The 13,041-nt window shown below is 31.0% G+C and overlaps 2 protein-coding genes across 4 annotated transcripts in view; one reads left to right on the forward strand and one right to left on the reverse strand.

Moving 5' to 3' along the window:
- LOC105325783 (transmembrane protein 94) overlaps positions 1-2,523 on the reverse strand; it is a 44,224-nt gene extending 41,701 nt beyond the window's left edge. Inside the window, exon 1 of the mRNA XM_066067176.1 lies at positions 1,933-2,523. The gene's annotated coding sequence lies outside the window, so the exon portion shown is untranslated. The remainder of the gene's footprint in view (positions 1-1,932) is intronic.
- Positions 2,524-2,631: 108 nt separating this feature from the next.
- Positions 2,632-13,041, forward strand: part of LOC105325782 (uncharacterized) — a 32,204-nt gene continuing 21,794 nt past the window's right edge. For 2 of the 3 annotated variants that reach the window (XM_011425484.4, XM_066067172.1), the window contains exons 1-3: positions 2,632-2,775; positions 4,259-4,568; positions 11,571-11,678. In XM_011425484.4, the coding sequence (XP_011423786.3) occupies positions 4,352-4,568; positions 11,571-11,678 (325 nt within the window). In that variant the 5' untranslated portion in view covers positions 2,632-2,775; positions 4,259-4,351. The remainder of the gene's footprint in view (positions 2,776-4,258; positions 4,569-11,570; positions 11,679-13,041) is intronic. The other variant, XM_066067173.1, reaches the window with a different exon arrangement.

The following is a 13,041-nucleotide window of genomic DNA, read 5'->3' on the forward strand; positions in this document are numbered from 1 at the left end:
TAAAGGAAGGAAGGGATATAAGACAAAATGGACATTCACGAAAAAATCTAGTTGATTGTATTTCTTCAATGTCATACTATTAAGAAATAAAGGTGCTGTAATTGAAACACAGTGCGATGTATTTATTTTTAATTCAAGGCATGCCAAAGAATGGTTATATAAGTAAGAAAAATCGGTTGTTACGTTGTATTTGAGCAAGAAATAAAAAATATACATGAAAATAAAAATAAATTCATTCTTTCAGATATGTAAAAATGCAAACCAAAGGGTTTAAATTGTAGCATATTAAATCGCTTTGTCATCAGAACAACAGTAGAAATAAAGGAATACAACATGTAACAAAAACACTTAAACTTTGACTGCAGGAGGAGTCATGTGAAACAAAAACAACATGTGTGTTTTTAACTTGTAAACCAGTTCTATATGCATCATACCTATTGCGTAATGTATGTGCAGTTAACTGCCAGTGAATTAAATATTGGTGTACTATACTTGCCGACAACGACATACATGTACATATTTTCAACAAACTTTTTATATTTACATCCTCAAACTTTATTATTTTGTATTGTGTGTGTATTCTGTTACGCTAATATACAATTATGAAATACTTTGGAAATTTCAGGTTGCTAACAATTAAAAAAAAAATCCTTGCTATACATATACGAATTGTGAATTAGAAATAATTTGTTACCCTTATCCTTCATTTAACGTTCTCTTTGAATATTCCAAAGCAACAGTTTGTAATAAGCCGTTAATGTAATTTCGACAAGAATATTTTGAAATTTTAAGTAAATTTCCAGCTAACACAATATTTTTTCTAACATTTAATCGGAGATATCGGGGTTTTTTTTACATTAATTTGCCTTGAAGTAATTGTACACATTGAAGTTGTTCTTCCCCTCTCGTTGTCGTGGTGTTTCTAGGGGGAAATCAGTGAAAAAGAAAAAAAAACCTCGCATATTATATTAACAGACGCAAGAAATACTCTGTCTGGAGAGGAATTTTGTTAATGCCTCCAATATTCACCCCCACATATTTTTATCTCTATAGCTCTCGGTCCATCTGTCTGGCTTTCATTCATATATCCCAGCGTTTGCAACGTACTATATGACGGACGTGGGTCCATCAAATCCTCTTATTGATCTTTATGTAAACCGTATCTTGAAATGGAAGCAGGCATCAATCACAGGCAGTCTTTCAATGACCACTATTTTTCCACACCTAATAATAATTTCTTGCTGCACGTTTTCGATGGAATAATGCGACCAATTTGTACTTCACAATGTATACGACGAATTTTTGTCGTTTGAACTTTTGTTAAGGATGCCGGGATTTGGATTATAAAAAACAAGTACTTTTATACTAGATAAAAAAAAAATACCCAACATTCAAAAAAAAAAAGATTTAAAATAACATAACAGTTTTATCTTTTTTTAAACCTGCAGTGTGTCAATAAATTTTACGTCTCCTCGTGAAATATTTCAAGAGTAAACAACATAAAATTTTAGACTAATTTTTAAAAATTGTTTACGTAATTTATCCTGTTTGTTATATATAAACCAATATTTGTTTGCATAAAAAGTGACATAAAGACCATTTTAATATATGACTTTGTTTTATTTATTGAAAGCATGTTTAATTGTACAATTTAATTTCATAAATATTTTCATGAAATTTATGTGACTCATAAAGCACCCGATCAACTTGATTTATTTGAATAAAACAAAAATATTTAAATTTGTTTCAAATGATTGTAATACAAATGAAAAATTGTTTATCTTTTAATAAGTAATATTAGGTAAAAGATTTGTTGATAGAATGCGTTTTGAGCTAAAATACAATAACATAATTAACATATTTTTCACAAAAATTCAGATCATGTAAGTAATAGTTTAATTTTTTTTGTAAACCAAATATCAAAATACTTACGCTTTTAAGGCCAACAGATCGCTAAATATAAAACAAATGTGTTAATATAAAATCGCACACGGTTCCGCGGAAAAGCACAATAACACACACACGGTAAAAATATCCCTGACCGCTGGTTTCACCCGCATAACAAGTGGCGAGGCCTGCTATCGCTCGGTTTTCAGATCGCGTTTTAGTACAAAAACTCTCAACTTTCAATTACAAACGACAGTGCCGGGCAAACTTAATACTCTCCATTGATTTAAAGAGATCAGATCCGCAGTGGCGTTTGTCCATCATGAATTACCCATACAGCACTCCACGTGATTGTAATATAAATAAACAGTCTCTAGATCCCCAAAGTATATAGATTATAAGTAAAACGAGGTCACCATTGAATGATGGTGTTTGCGATAGTTATGCCTTGCAGAAACTCCATTAAAACACAAAAATCCTACACATAAATCCAGCGTAAATGAATCGTTAAAAAATACGACCATATGCGTCCCAATTTGATTTGCACAATACCCTCATTTCGTGGGGAAAGAGCTTTCAGAGTTTCTTTTCCTCTTCCAACGCTGGTATTTGTTTACCGGGGAACACAGAAAACACGTATGTAAAACGAGAACAGATATATGTGTCCACAGGGGATTTGCAATCGACCAATCAAATCGCAGCTAACATTCTTGGCGAGAGACAACCCCGTACCAACAATAATTCAATGTGCCTTGCTTAGTAAACCGCGTCGAATGTGTATGATAAAATCGTTATCGCGTTGTACAGGCGCAGTATATGCAGACACTAGAAAACACTCGCTAAAGGATTGAAATGGATTTTAACGGTTAGGAATTCTTCGAGAAAAGGGTAAGAAATTAATTTTCCTACGATTAAACAATTAGTTTACTTATGACATGATATGGTTTAAGGATGAATCATGTGTAATTATTTGCGACGAAGGAATGTAAACAACTGTATTAGGAGAAAACCGACTACGGTCTAGCTGTAAAAAAACCGTCATCAAATTTTTTAAAACAGTTAATAAAGGAGGAAGATATATGTTACAACGATTTTTTTTTATAAAAAGGGAGAGATTTTGGGTAATATTTTAAATGCCGCCTTTACTTGAGCCAAATCCATAGGTCATTTAATGGTGGAAAGATCTAATTTCAAAGTTTTTAAAAAATATTGAATAAAATATTATGTGAATCTTGTCATATTTATTAATAAACATAAAATATGTTAATTTTAATAGCAAAATTATCATCGATTCGAGCAATTGATATTGAAAGGAAAAAATAGATAAATGACCAAAAAAAAAAAACATACATGGTGTACTTACGTATTTTCCGAAACCGGATTTAGAAATATGTTTTATCAATATAAAAAACCTTCCAAAACTGAAAGACAAAAAATGAAAATTGTTGAAACCGTACATGAATAATCATGGAATTTATTGATATGGCAGTTTGAGTAGCTGTTTCCTTGCGGTGTACTAATTTTTAATCACCCGGAAATTAATTGGACACAAAATCCACAACCCCCTCATTTCATCCCGTTTTCAAGAGTGACATGGTCATTTTTGGTTTTTCTAATAAACATGATTTGAGACCGTGTTTACCATTTTTCTCTGAATAGACAGCGGGTTTTTTCTGTGTTTGTGTTACTGGCTATAGTTCATTCAAAGCTGAACAGAATAAAGCATTTTCCAGCTAAAAAACGAAGGGAAATATTCTTAGAGGTATTCCTTGAAAACTTAAAAAAAAACTAAAGAAAGAACTACTTTTGACCTTAGGTTAGATTTTGTAGGAAGAAGAAAAACCGGAATTTTAAAACGAGGGTTTTCACAACTGGAGGTATAAGTTAAAGAAAAAGAAATGTAAATTTTAAAATAATTACAATAGCGTGATGCAAACTAATACCGATATATAGTCATTTAAACGCTCAATATATTTTTGGTGCATTATACCCTCATGCAAATAAACCTGTGTGCTGTGAAAAACTAGGTTATGTTGAAAATGATAGATAAAACCGCCAAAGTTTCTATGGTTGAGATAGCTTGTCATGCGACAGACCTAGGGTAGCCACAAACCTTGTGTGCGATTTCACAGACACTCTTTTGTATAAACTCAACAGTGTATAAAAACCCAAAGCGGTGTACAGTCGATATTTTGTTTTATTAAGCTACAAAATTATACACAAGGATGCAGTTTTAAATTAAAATGGAAAGAAATTGATTACGTAAGCGTGCTTGAATTTATTCAGGTAAATAGGGAGATTATGAAATGCAGACCAACAGTCTGACGCATAACCAAAATACCATTAAAGCGTATGTTTTCTTCTTTTCCAGATAGCATGCACTGTTTCAGTTCAAGAAAGTGATTTAGGAAAATATGAATACCAGTTCCCTACAGGATATTATTATTGTCTTTTTGATTCAATCATGGACGCTCCCGTAGATTTCTCATTGGATAGAGCACGGATCTTAAATGGAAATATTACCCCTTACAATGGGAGTAACTTCAGCGACTCTGGGAGGTCAGCGTCGGTGGGAGGAGGAGGGTGTGTTCAGGACCTCAATCGAGGGTCTACGACCCCCTCCACCTCCGGTGACTTCCATAGATATTTCCACCCTGCAGGAGTTACTTTAGGCCCTCAAGGTACGTCCTCAAATACTCGTTTTCTGCTACCTCAAGCATACGAACTCTTTTCATGTAAAATATGGTAAATGTACTGAAACAATGATTTTTATATTAAACAATGCCATCTGTTTTCAAGTCACATGTGAAGAACACATTAACTGTTTTAATCTTTTGACGATAATTTGAAAAAAGAAATCACTTTCCGATAGGCAAGGTCTGAAATCCGAACTTTAATCCTATAAATAAAAAGTCAGTAAAAAGGTCGAACGAGGGAAAGCTGGAATATTTATGCATCTTTTCTTATGAAAGTTGGCCGTGGACTTGATATTGAAATGTTTCTTCGAAAATCTCCTCACATTGTTGTGACAGCTTGTAAATCAATTCAAAAATGACCGTATGAATCTGGGATCTTTTCTTTACTATAAGATTTAAAGCTCTGCATTGGTCTACCGATCAATAAGCATCCAATATGAAACCCGAATTTCTTATTTTCAAGCTCTACATTTTTGTTTATAGAACATTTTCAGATAAAATGTTATCAGTCTAATTTCCTGAAATTTAGTGGTATAATCTCTGATAGCTCCCATTATACTGGTAGTAATATTCCTCGATGTCACATAGAAAACATCTGCATGTGTTAAATCTAGTTGAAAAATAGTTTGTGAAATGCATACATTTTGTCGTATTTTTGTATGTTGTATATTATGATTTTTAAATATGAATTAATTCTATATATACACAATTAACTGCTTATATGTTGTGTTTTCTTTAGAAACAGTTTTATCTGTTTTGTTGACAAGTATGTTCATGACATTTCCCTCTTCGGTATTTACATTAGTACTTTTTGATTCATTATGGAAATTACAGGTAGAATTTATAAAATGTGTGCTCTTGTGGCTTCACGGTGATCCAAGTTTGCCCCGCATCCTAGCGGGTGGCCTTTTTATCATGTGTCTGTTTGAAAATAAATTTGAAACATATTTTCGTGTCCGTGTTTTAACGTTCAAACTCACAAACATGTAGATCAAACACAACCAAGAAAACGGCTGCTTTCTAAACAGATGAACTTCTATAATCTTCATTTTACTGTTTGCGAAATATCCAAATTTCTGACTTTGTTTGCTAATACTATAAAATCGTGTTTTCTCTTTTGCCTTTTTCTTTCATTTTATTTATGGTTTTGCGTACCACGATACAGTTGGAATTTAGCATTGCCGTAATCTTTAACAGGAAGGATTAGGGGAAAACAACAACCCAGTATATAAATTATTTATATCATTTGTACTATCAATACTTGATGTGAAAAAAATCATATTTTAAAACGTTAGATAAGTTACTAATTATTTAGGTACTCGGATCATGTACTTGCATGAAGCGAAACAACTAATGAAAAGGGGTATAGAAACACGTTGGTTACATCTGATTTCAAACAATTTTTGTCCATATTAGAAAACAATAACATGAAACACTTTACAAAGTCCATACCAAGAATTGACACACATTTTTGTCTATCCCATGATTTGTTTAAAATAAATCTGAAGGCAATTAAAGCATGTAGAAGGAGTAAACTTTGCCCAACTCCTGACAATTTTAACAAGCATATCATAATCCATTGAATATGTCTAGTCAATGACGTAAATATTAATAGATCTGTAATGAAGTAGTAATTTTGATACAGCTTGGGGTGTTCCTTAAAAACAAGATTATGCTGTAGTATCTTGCGCAATGAATTTTCAATACCAACAGTATACACTTACACGGGTTTTCCACATTTTCATATGAATAGGGATACAGTTCACCTTAATGACAGATGTTTTCATTTATTTTGTTGGTTTTCTCTGCTTGTGCGCAATTAAAGCAATACATATGTAAAATATTTTGTCTTTTATTTTTGTATTCTTCACAGGAAATCAATAATCTTTATTTGATGTATATTTATGTATTGTATCCCAAAGAAGAGGACCCAAAAAATCAATCCTCTCTCTATACATGTACCTCTCCTGTAAACTTTGTACTTTTCCCTCCCCCCTCTCTCTCCCTCTCTCTTCCTCTCTCTCTCTCTCTCTCTCGCTCATATATCATTTTTTAAGATACCCCAACCCTTTTACTTTAACTTATTCATTAGATACCTCTCTTAACATCGCCATTTACTATTTATTAATAACGATATGTAAAACCTTCAGGAAGTACTTTGTGTTTCCATAATGTCATAGTCTCTTTGAGAAAAAAAAATAATTTTGAAGATGTCACGCGAAGAATTATATTTAATGTTCACAAGAAAGAATGACATTTTTAGCATTTAGCAAACAAGTATGATGAATAGAATACAATTAACGAAACCCAACCACGCATTTTCAATGTTCAATATCGGCTTTATTCAAATATTTCTTTATGAATATTTTCCTAATAGAAATCAATTAATTTGGGTAAAGTTTAGCATATATTCAATTTCTGCTTTAAATGTAAGTGCGCTTCAAGAACGAGTAATGATTTAACCTGTACTTTGTTTAGACAAAAGTGTTTAACATAACAATAATCGTAACATAAAATTTTTGTCAAAATTCACAAATACAATTCAAACATAGTAATCAGAAACAAAGTACTATAGGCTTGTAGTATTTCTTTTCTGTAATGGTTTATTACTTGCCCCATTCTCCAATAATGCTATAACGTTTCATTTGCAAAACACAAATTTCATATTTATTAGTGAATTTTATTGACGTTTTGGAATCCATGTGGCCGTATGGCTGTTTGTCTTGTGAAAATATACATTTCCACGGTAGTTTTCTCTTCTTCCTTGCGTCATATGGTCACCGTGTATCAAGCCGACACGACGGAGACTGATTTCTTTATGATCTTCCTTCTATTGTTATCCTAATCTCTGCGGATTAGTTTACAATTTAATATAGAGACATGTGAAAACCTGGCTCGTGTGTATCTCGGCTTTTCTACATTTTCTGTTCGGGCAGTTAAAGAAAGAGAGGTTAGATAATTTATTTATCGATATAAATTGTTATGAATGGACGTTAAAGTGATATTTTTTCTACCCTTGAAGTAGTCTGTTATGAGTTTAAATAATAATGAGTTGTTTTTTGTTTGTTTTTTTTCCCTAAAAATTATCATAATGTTGATTGATTCGAAAGTGTAAATGGTCGGTACTTGCTGAACACTACTTCACACCAAAATATATGGTACTAATATTATTACTCAGTGAAGATATTTAATTTTTATCGTAATAAAAAAAAAATAATAAAAATCTTATATCTAGTACCATAGACTATAATTCTTGATTTATGCACTGTAGATCGTGTTTATTATTATAATGTTCAATAGTTTTTTCAATTGCTAATTTTCTACAATTGTTTGTCGATAGAAATAACTGATCACCTTCACCCCAGTACTGTGAAATATAAAAATAATGTTCATAAGTCGATGAGAAAAATAACAATTTTTGTTCTAAAAATTCAACAGATTACTCACAAAGTAAGAAAGTGCCGATTTGTTGAGACACAAAAGAATGATACAGCCCCAATAATTGAAGATTGTTTATATGTAGTAGAATTATTATGTTTTTATTGAGTATTGTTTCGGGTTTTTCTCTACCACTTTTCTTAAAGCTACATATATCTGTCAACAAGCGTTGTAAGAATAACTTTTTTCAGCAAGATATTTTTTTTTAAAATGCCCGAAAAAAACAAACAAAATCAAAAAATAACTGAATATTTTATTGATATTTTCCCTATGAAATTTAAAAGTCGGTTAAAAACTTACCAAACAGAAAATAAAATTGAATCCATTAGTTTCTGTGAAATCACCTGACAGAAACAGAGTCGCTTTATTGTAATAAAACTTTTAAATTGAGTCCCCGGAGACTCAACCAAGTAGTATATTATTCGCCGAACAATGCATGTAGAATTCACACAAAGACTAGCATTTTGAATTTCTCCTTCGGTATTTAGTTCTCACAGTCAATATAGCAAGCCTAACGTCGCCATTTTGTTAAAAACATATCTGATTCGGTTCGATATTTCTTAAACTGCAAATCCCGATGAATAATAAAGAAGGAAGATTTACATTTACACTACTGGCAAAAAATTCACACATACAACTTCGTTCACGTTCACATATAGGTCATCAATAACATTAAATTCGGCCTTTTACGTCGAACGAAGCGTTAACAAAGAGCAGTCGACCTGATTTCTTACCACGTCTGACAGGCAGGGACGATAGCATTGTAATCCTGTGAGAGGCCAGCAAAGGGGGCGAAAATGTAAATAAGGTCGAAAGGTTTTGAACCAATCAATGGCTTGTTCTAGATAAAAACTAGTTTTAAAAATGTATAAATCAAATGATAAGCAATTTTTATATCATAATTCGTAAAAAAAAATGAAAATGAAGAAAATATTATCTTATACCCCAACCCTGAAAAATAAAGTTTAATGCAAATTAAAAAAGCATCGAAAGATATATAAATATGAATAATAAATTATGACTATCTATATTCTTAAAAACAATTTATCTTGAGAAATTTGGTAGCTCAATCACTTTTGCCTTTCTTAGATTTATGCTTTCATCTTTCTTGAAAAATATTTCAGCGAAAGTCCCGACTGTAGTTAAAACACATAGGCTTTAATTATGAAAATGGGCGTTTCAGTCGTATATTACTATTTGTGCAGTATTTCTCACAGATTACAACAACACTACCACGCAAAGCTTTTATATGCTAGTCTTAGAAGAATCTCCCAATGTGTTTGGCATCTCACGAATTCTATGTTTACCCAAATCTTCTATGTTTACTTGATTTTCTATGCTGTAGATTCGCTAATGTATAGAAACCTTGTGTAAAGCCTTCAGTAGAGATCCATTAATTTTTCAGAAATTTGCTTTATAAAATGCATGTGGGGCTTGGACTTAAGATAAGACACATTCTCTTGTTGAGGGTATTCTTTAGAGAGTCGATATTAAGCTGGAACAAGCGATTACGTTGGATGAATACATCAAACAACATTCTCACAATTAAGTAGTTCTCTTTGATTAGGCATATTCTATGAAATCTGTCTATAGCAGAGACACTATAAAGAATACAGTGCGGTTAATACAAAGTACTTGTATTCAAATGTGTATCTCTGTATAAATAGTATCTGAGAAAAACCATAATTAAAGATTGTATCAACCATAATTCGTTGAAAACGTGGTCTTTATTTGCAAATTTTCTCTCTAGATCAATATTTGATTTGAAGTCATTAAATGTTAATTTAAAAATATCAATTTATAAAGATGTTCTTTCCATTTTAAAATTTTTGATAGATTTCTACAAAACGCGATGGTATAAAAACAGTGTGTCTTCCACTTTGCATAATTTCAGTGTGAATGATATGTACATTTAGACAACCTGAAGCAGAAAGTATAATTGATGCGCATTAATTCCACAAGGACCGGCATATGGAAACATTCCACGTTTTATTTCGGTTTTAAAATAAAACACATGTTCCATTTCACAGCATGACAATCCCACAAATATGACAATCAAAATAAACGACCTTCAACAGTCGTGTATACGTCACTCTGTTGCAAGTATTCTCTTGACTTGTGTGAGATGGAAATTATTTTTCGAAAACAAGGAAGGAAATGTTTAAGATTTAATGACATTGTTATTATTATTGGATATTGATGACATGTTGGGAGTCTTATCGAGAAAAATACTTTTGACTATTTACTACATGTACTTGGACCATAGTTTCCCTGCTTCAAAATAAGTTTGCATAATGGTACAAAATATTTTTTCTTATTAAATTGGGGAGTATCTTTATCATTATGTAAACTGTAGTTGAATGCTGCTATTGGGTAGATTTACTTTTTTTTATTACATTGTAACCGTTGATTATATTTCTTCAATAAATCTGATACTTATGTGGAGAATTACAATTTAGCAAAGACTAAAAAGCCTAGAAAAATATTTTTGACTCCACTGCACACGAACCTAGATATCAGCTGCCCTCCTGATTCTTCAGTATCATGCTTTATTGGCTACAGGTAGAATTAACCAAACATTACACATCAAATCAAACATGATCAGATTTCCATTTAATAAATGGTTTGTCTTGATTTATGGCAGTTTTGTGACTGAAAAGAACAACTTTCGTTAACATCTTTTTAATGTTAGTCATATAGTGAATGCTATATATATATATATATATATATATATATATATATATATATATATATATATATATATATATATATATATATATATGATTTTGAATTTTAACATAACTTTCTTAAAAGAAAATAGAGAGAAAAGATATATTGTCAAAATAAAGAAAAGTTCATTTCTATTTCTATCAAGCAATGTTTTAAGAGTGTGTTCCTCTTTACCATTTTAAGAGGATTTAAATTACTTGTGATGAATCAGACTTTAAGTTTGCTTTATTAATAAGATATATTTATTTTATTGTCATCAATATTAAAAAAGATAAGTGCATTTATCTAAATAGTCATAACACTAATATAGGAGGATCCCGATATACATGTAATGGTATTAAACATTATTGTGAAAATATCAAGTAAATAAAACACACAGACAAAACCAGTGAGTGGGTTTTGTTTAACGAATGCAGAAAGATTAAGAATATGTAATTATGATATTACAAAACATGTTAAAATTACATTACATTTGCACTCATCAATCCTGTTCCAAAGTTCCATAATTAAAGATGTTCTTCTACACTTTTGCTCTAAACTTAGTTTATTGTCTTTCAAAGGCAGTTTGCAGTTTTATTTGCTTTTAATAACCTGAAAAATACACATATAAACTGTTATTGACCATTTGATCGAGTAAGCTGAATTAATCAGCTTTTTTTTTATAAAGTCACTATTTAATATAACGCTTTTACTGATTTTTGGCATAAAAAAGAAGCCCCAACTTAAATCATCTGTATTGCATTTCCTAAGATAAGAAAAATCAAATTTAAACATTCTTATATCAAACACATTTTGATTTTTCCTTTTCTCTTTTTGTAGGTGCAACAATGCATCCGATGATGCACAGTTACTTGGCCGGAAACACCGGGGGAATTCCGGATCACCTAAAAGCTCTACTTCCGGACTACTACGCACCTCACTCTGAAGGTAAGTCATGAAATCACACGGCCATATTTAACAAATATAGCACCAAAAAAGCAACACTGAACAGCAAAAATAAATAGCGACACAGTCTGTAATTGAAATTATGCATACTAGTTCAATATTTTCCCCACCTATAAAGGATAGAAATAAATCACCTAACAAATGTTACATAAGATAAGGAAGATTATTTTTGGCAAAACGTTATTACCGTTATCTGATATATAAATGACGTTACGGTATTGTAATGTTTCTAATCCGTTCAATCTTACTTTATAAATTATCTTTATTCGTGTTGCAATGTTTCTTCTCAAGCTGATTTTGAAAATACTACCGTAATTACTTTGTATTTGATATTTTCATGAATAATGGAAAAATATTTTATTGGAGTTTTGAAAATATCATATGCTGAATTGGTCAGTATCTCTTGGAAATATGATTTTCAAGAAGAGTATAATGGGCATGGATTCAAATAAAACAAATAGGCTTCTTTCATAAAATGAAAATTTCTCAAAGTATCATTTGCAATCAAAGAATTAATTTATATCGTATTTTGTGACTCATAAGCTTGAAATATAGCATAAATTTTATCAACTGACAAAAGAAGTTGAGATGTTTTCCTTACGGCACTTTGTTTTGAAAAGGACATCGTATATTTCATACCAATTTTCTTAGTGAAGAGAAGGAAATCGTTAAAGTATAGAAACACTTTTTTAAAGGAAAAAAAATTCTTTTCTTAAGGAAAGACTATAAGGAAAGAATTGAAAACATCACAGAATGCATCTGTTGCTAACGTATTCTGAAAGAGTGGTCTGTTGTGTGTAGTTCTATAAATATTTTAGTGATTCGATGCAAGCACTGAAGAACACCTATCTATCGGAGCTAATTCGAAACATTTCTTAAAATGATTTCCTAAAGAATATGCTAAACTAAATACCTTTCCTATTTCTATGAATTGATATACAGTTTTTGTCCATTAATGATGTAAAAATGGTTATTTGCAAACTTATATGGTAAAAAGAGGGATGCATTATTTATATATTAGGGCTATTGATATTGGAGTTTAGGTATTATGAATCTTTACTATGAGTGAATGTTGATGGTTAAAGGAATGTGAATTTGATCATTTAAATTTCGTTGAAAAAAAAAGTAATCAGTCAATTTCTACCAGGGGAAATAAAGGAATTGGTTTCAAAAAGGACAATTTTTAATACAAATGTGGGATATGAATGTGTTCATATATATAAGTATTTGCATCCTTTTGAACATTGTCTTTTTAAAGAGATTTAACAGTATTTGTTACTTTTTTCAAGTACATGTTTCATGAACTTCTGTAATTATGGAAAAAAACGAGTAACCAAATTTCTCG

Source organism: Magallana gigas, chromosome 7, assembly GCF_963853765.1.
Source record: "Magallana gigas chromosome 7, xbMagGiga1.1, whole genome shotgun sequence".
NCBI lineage: Eukaryota > Metazoa > Mollusca > Bivalvia > Ostreida > Ostreidae > Magallana > Magallana gigas.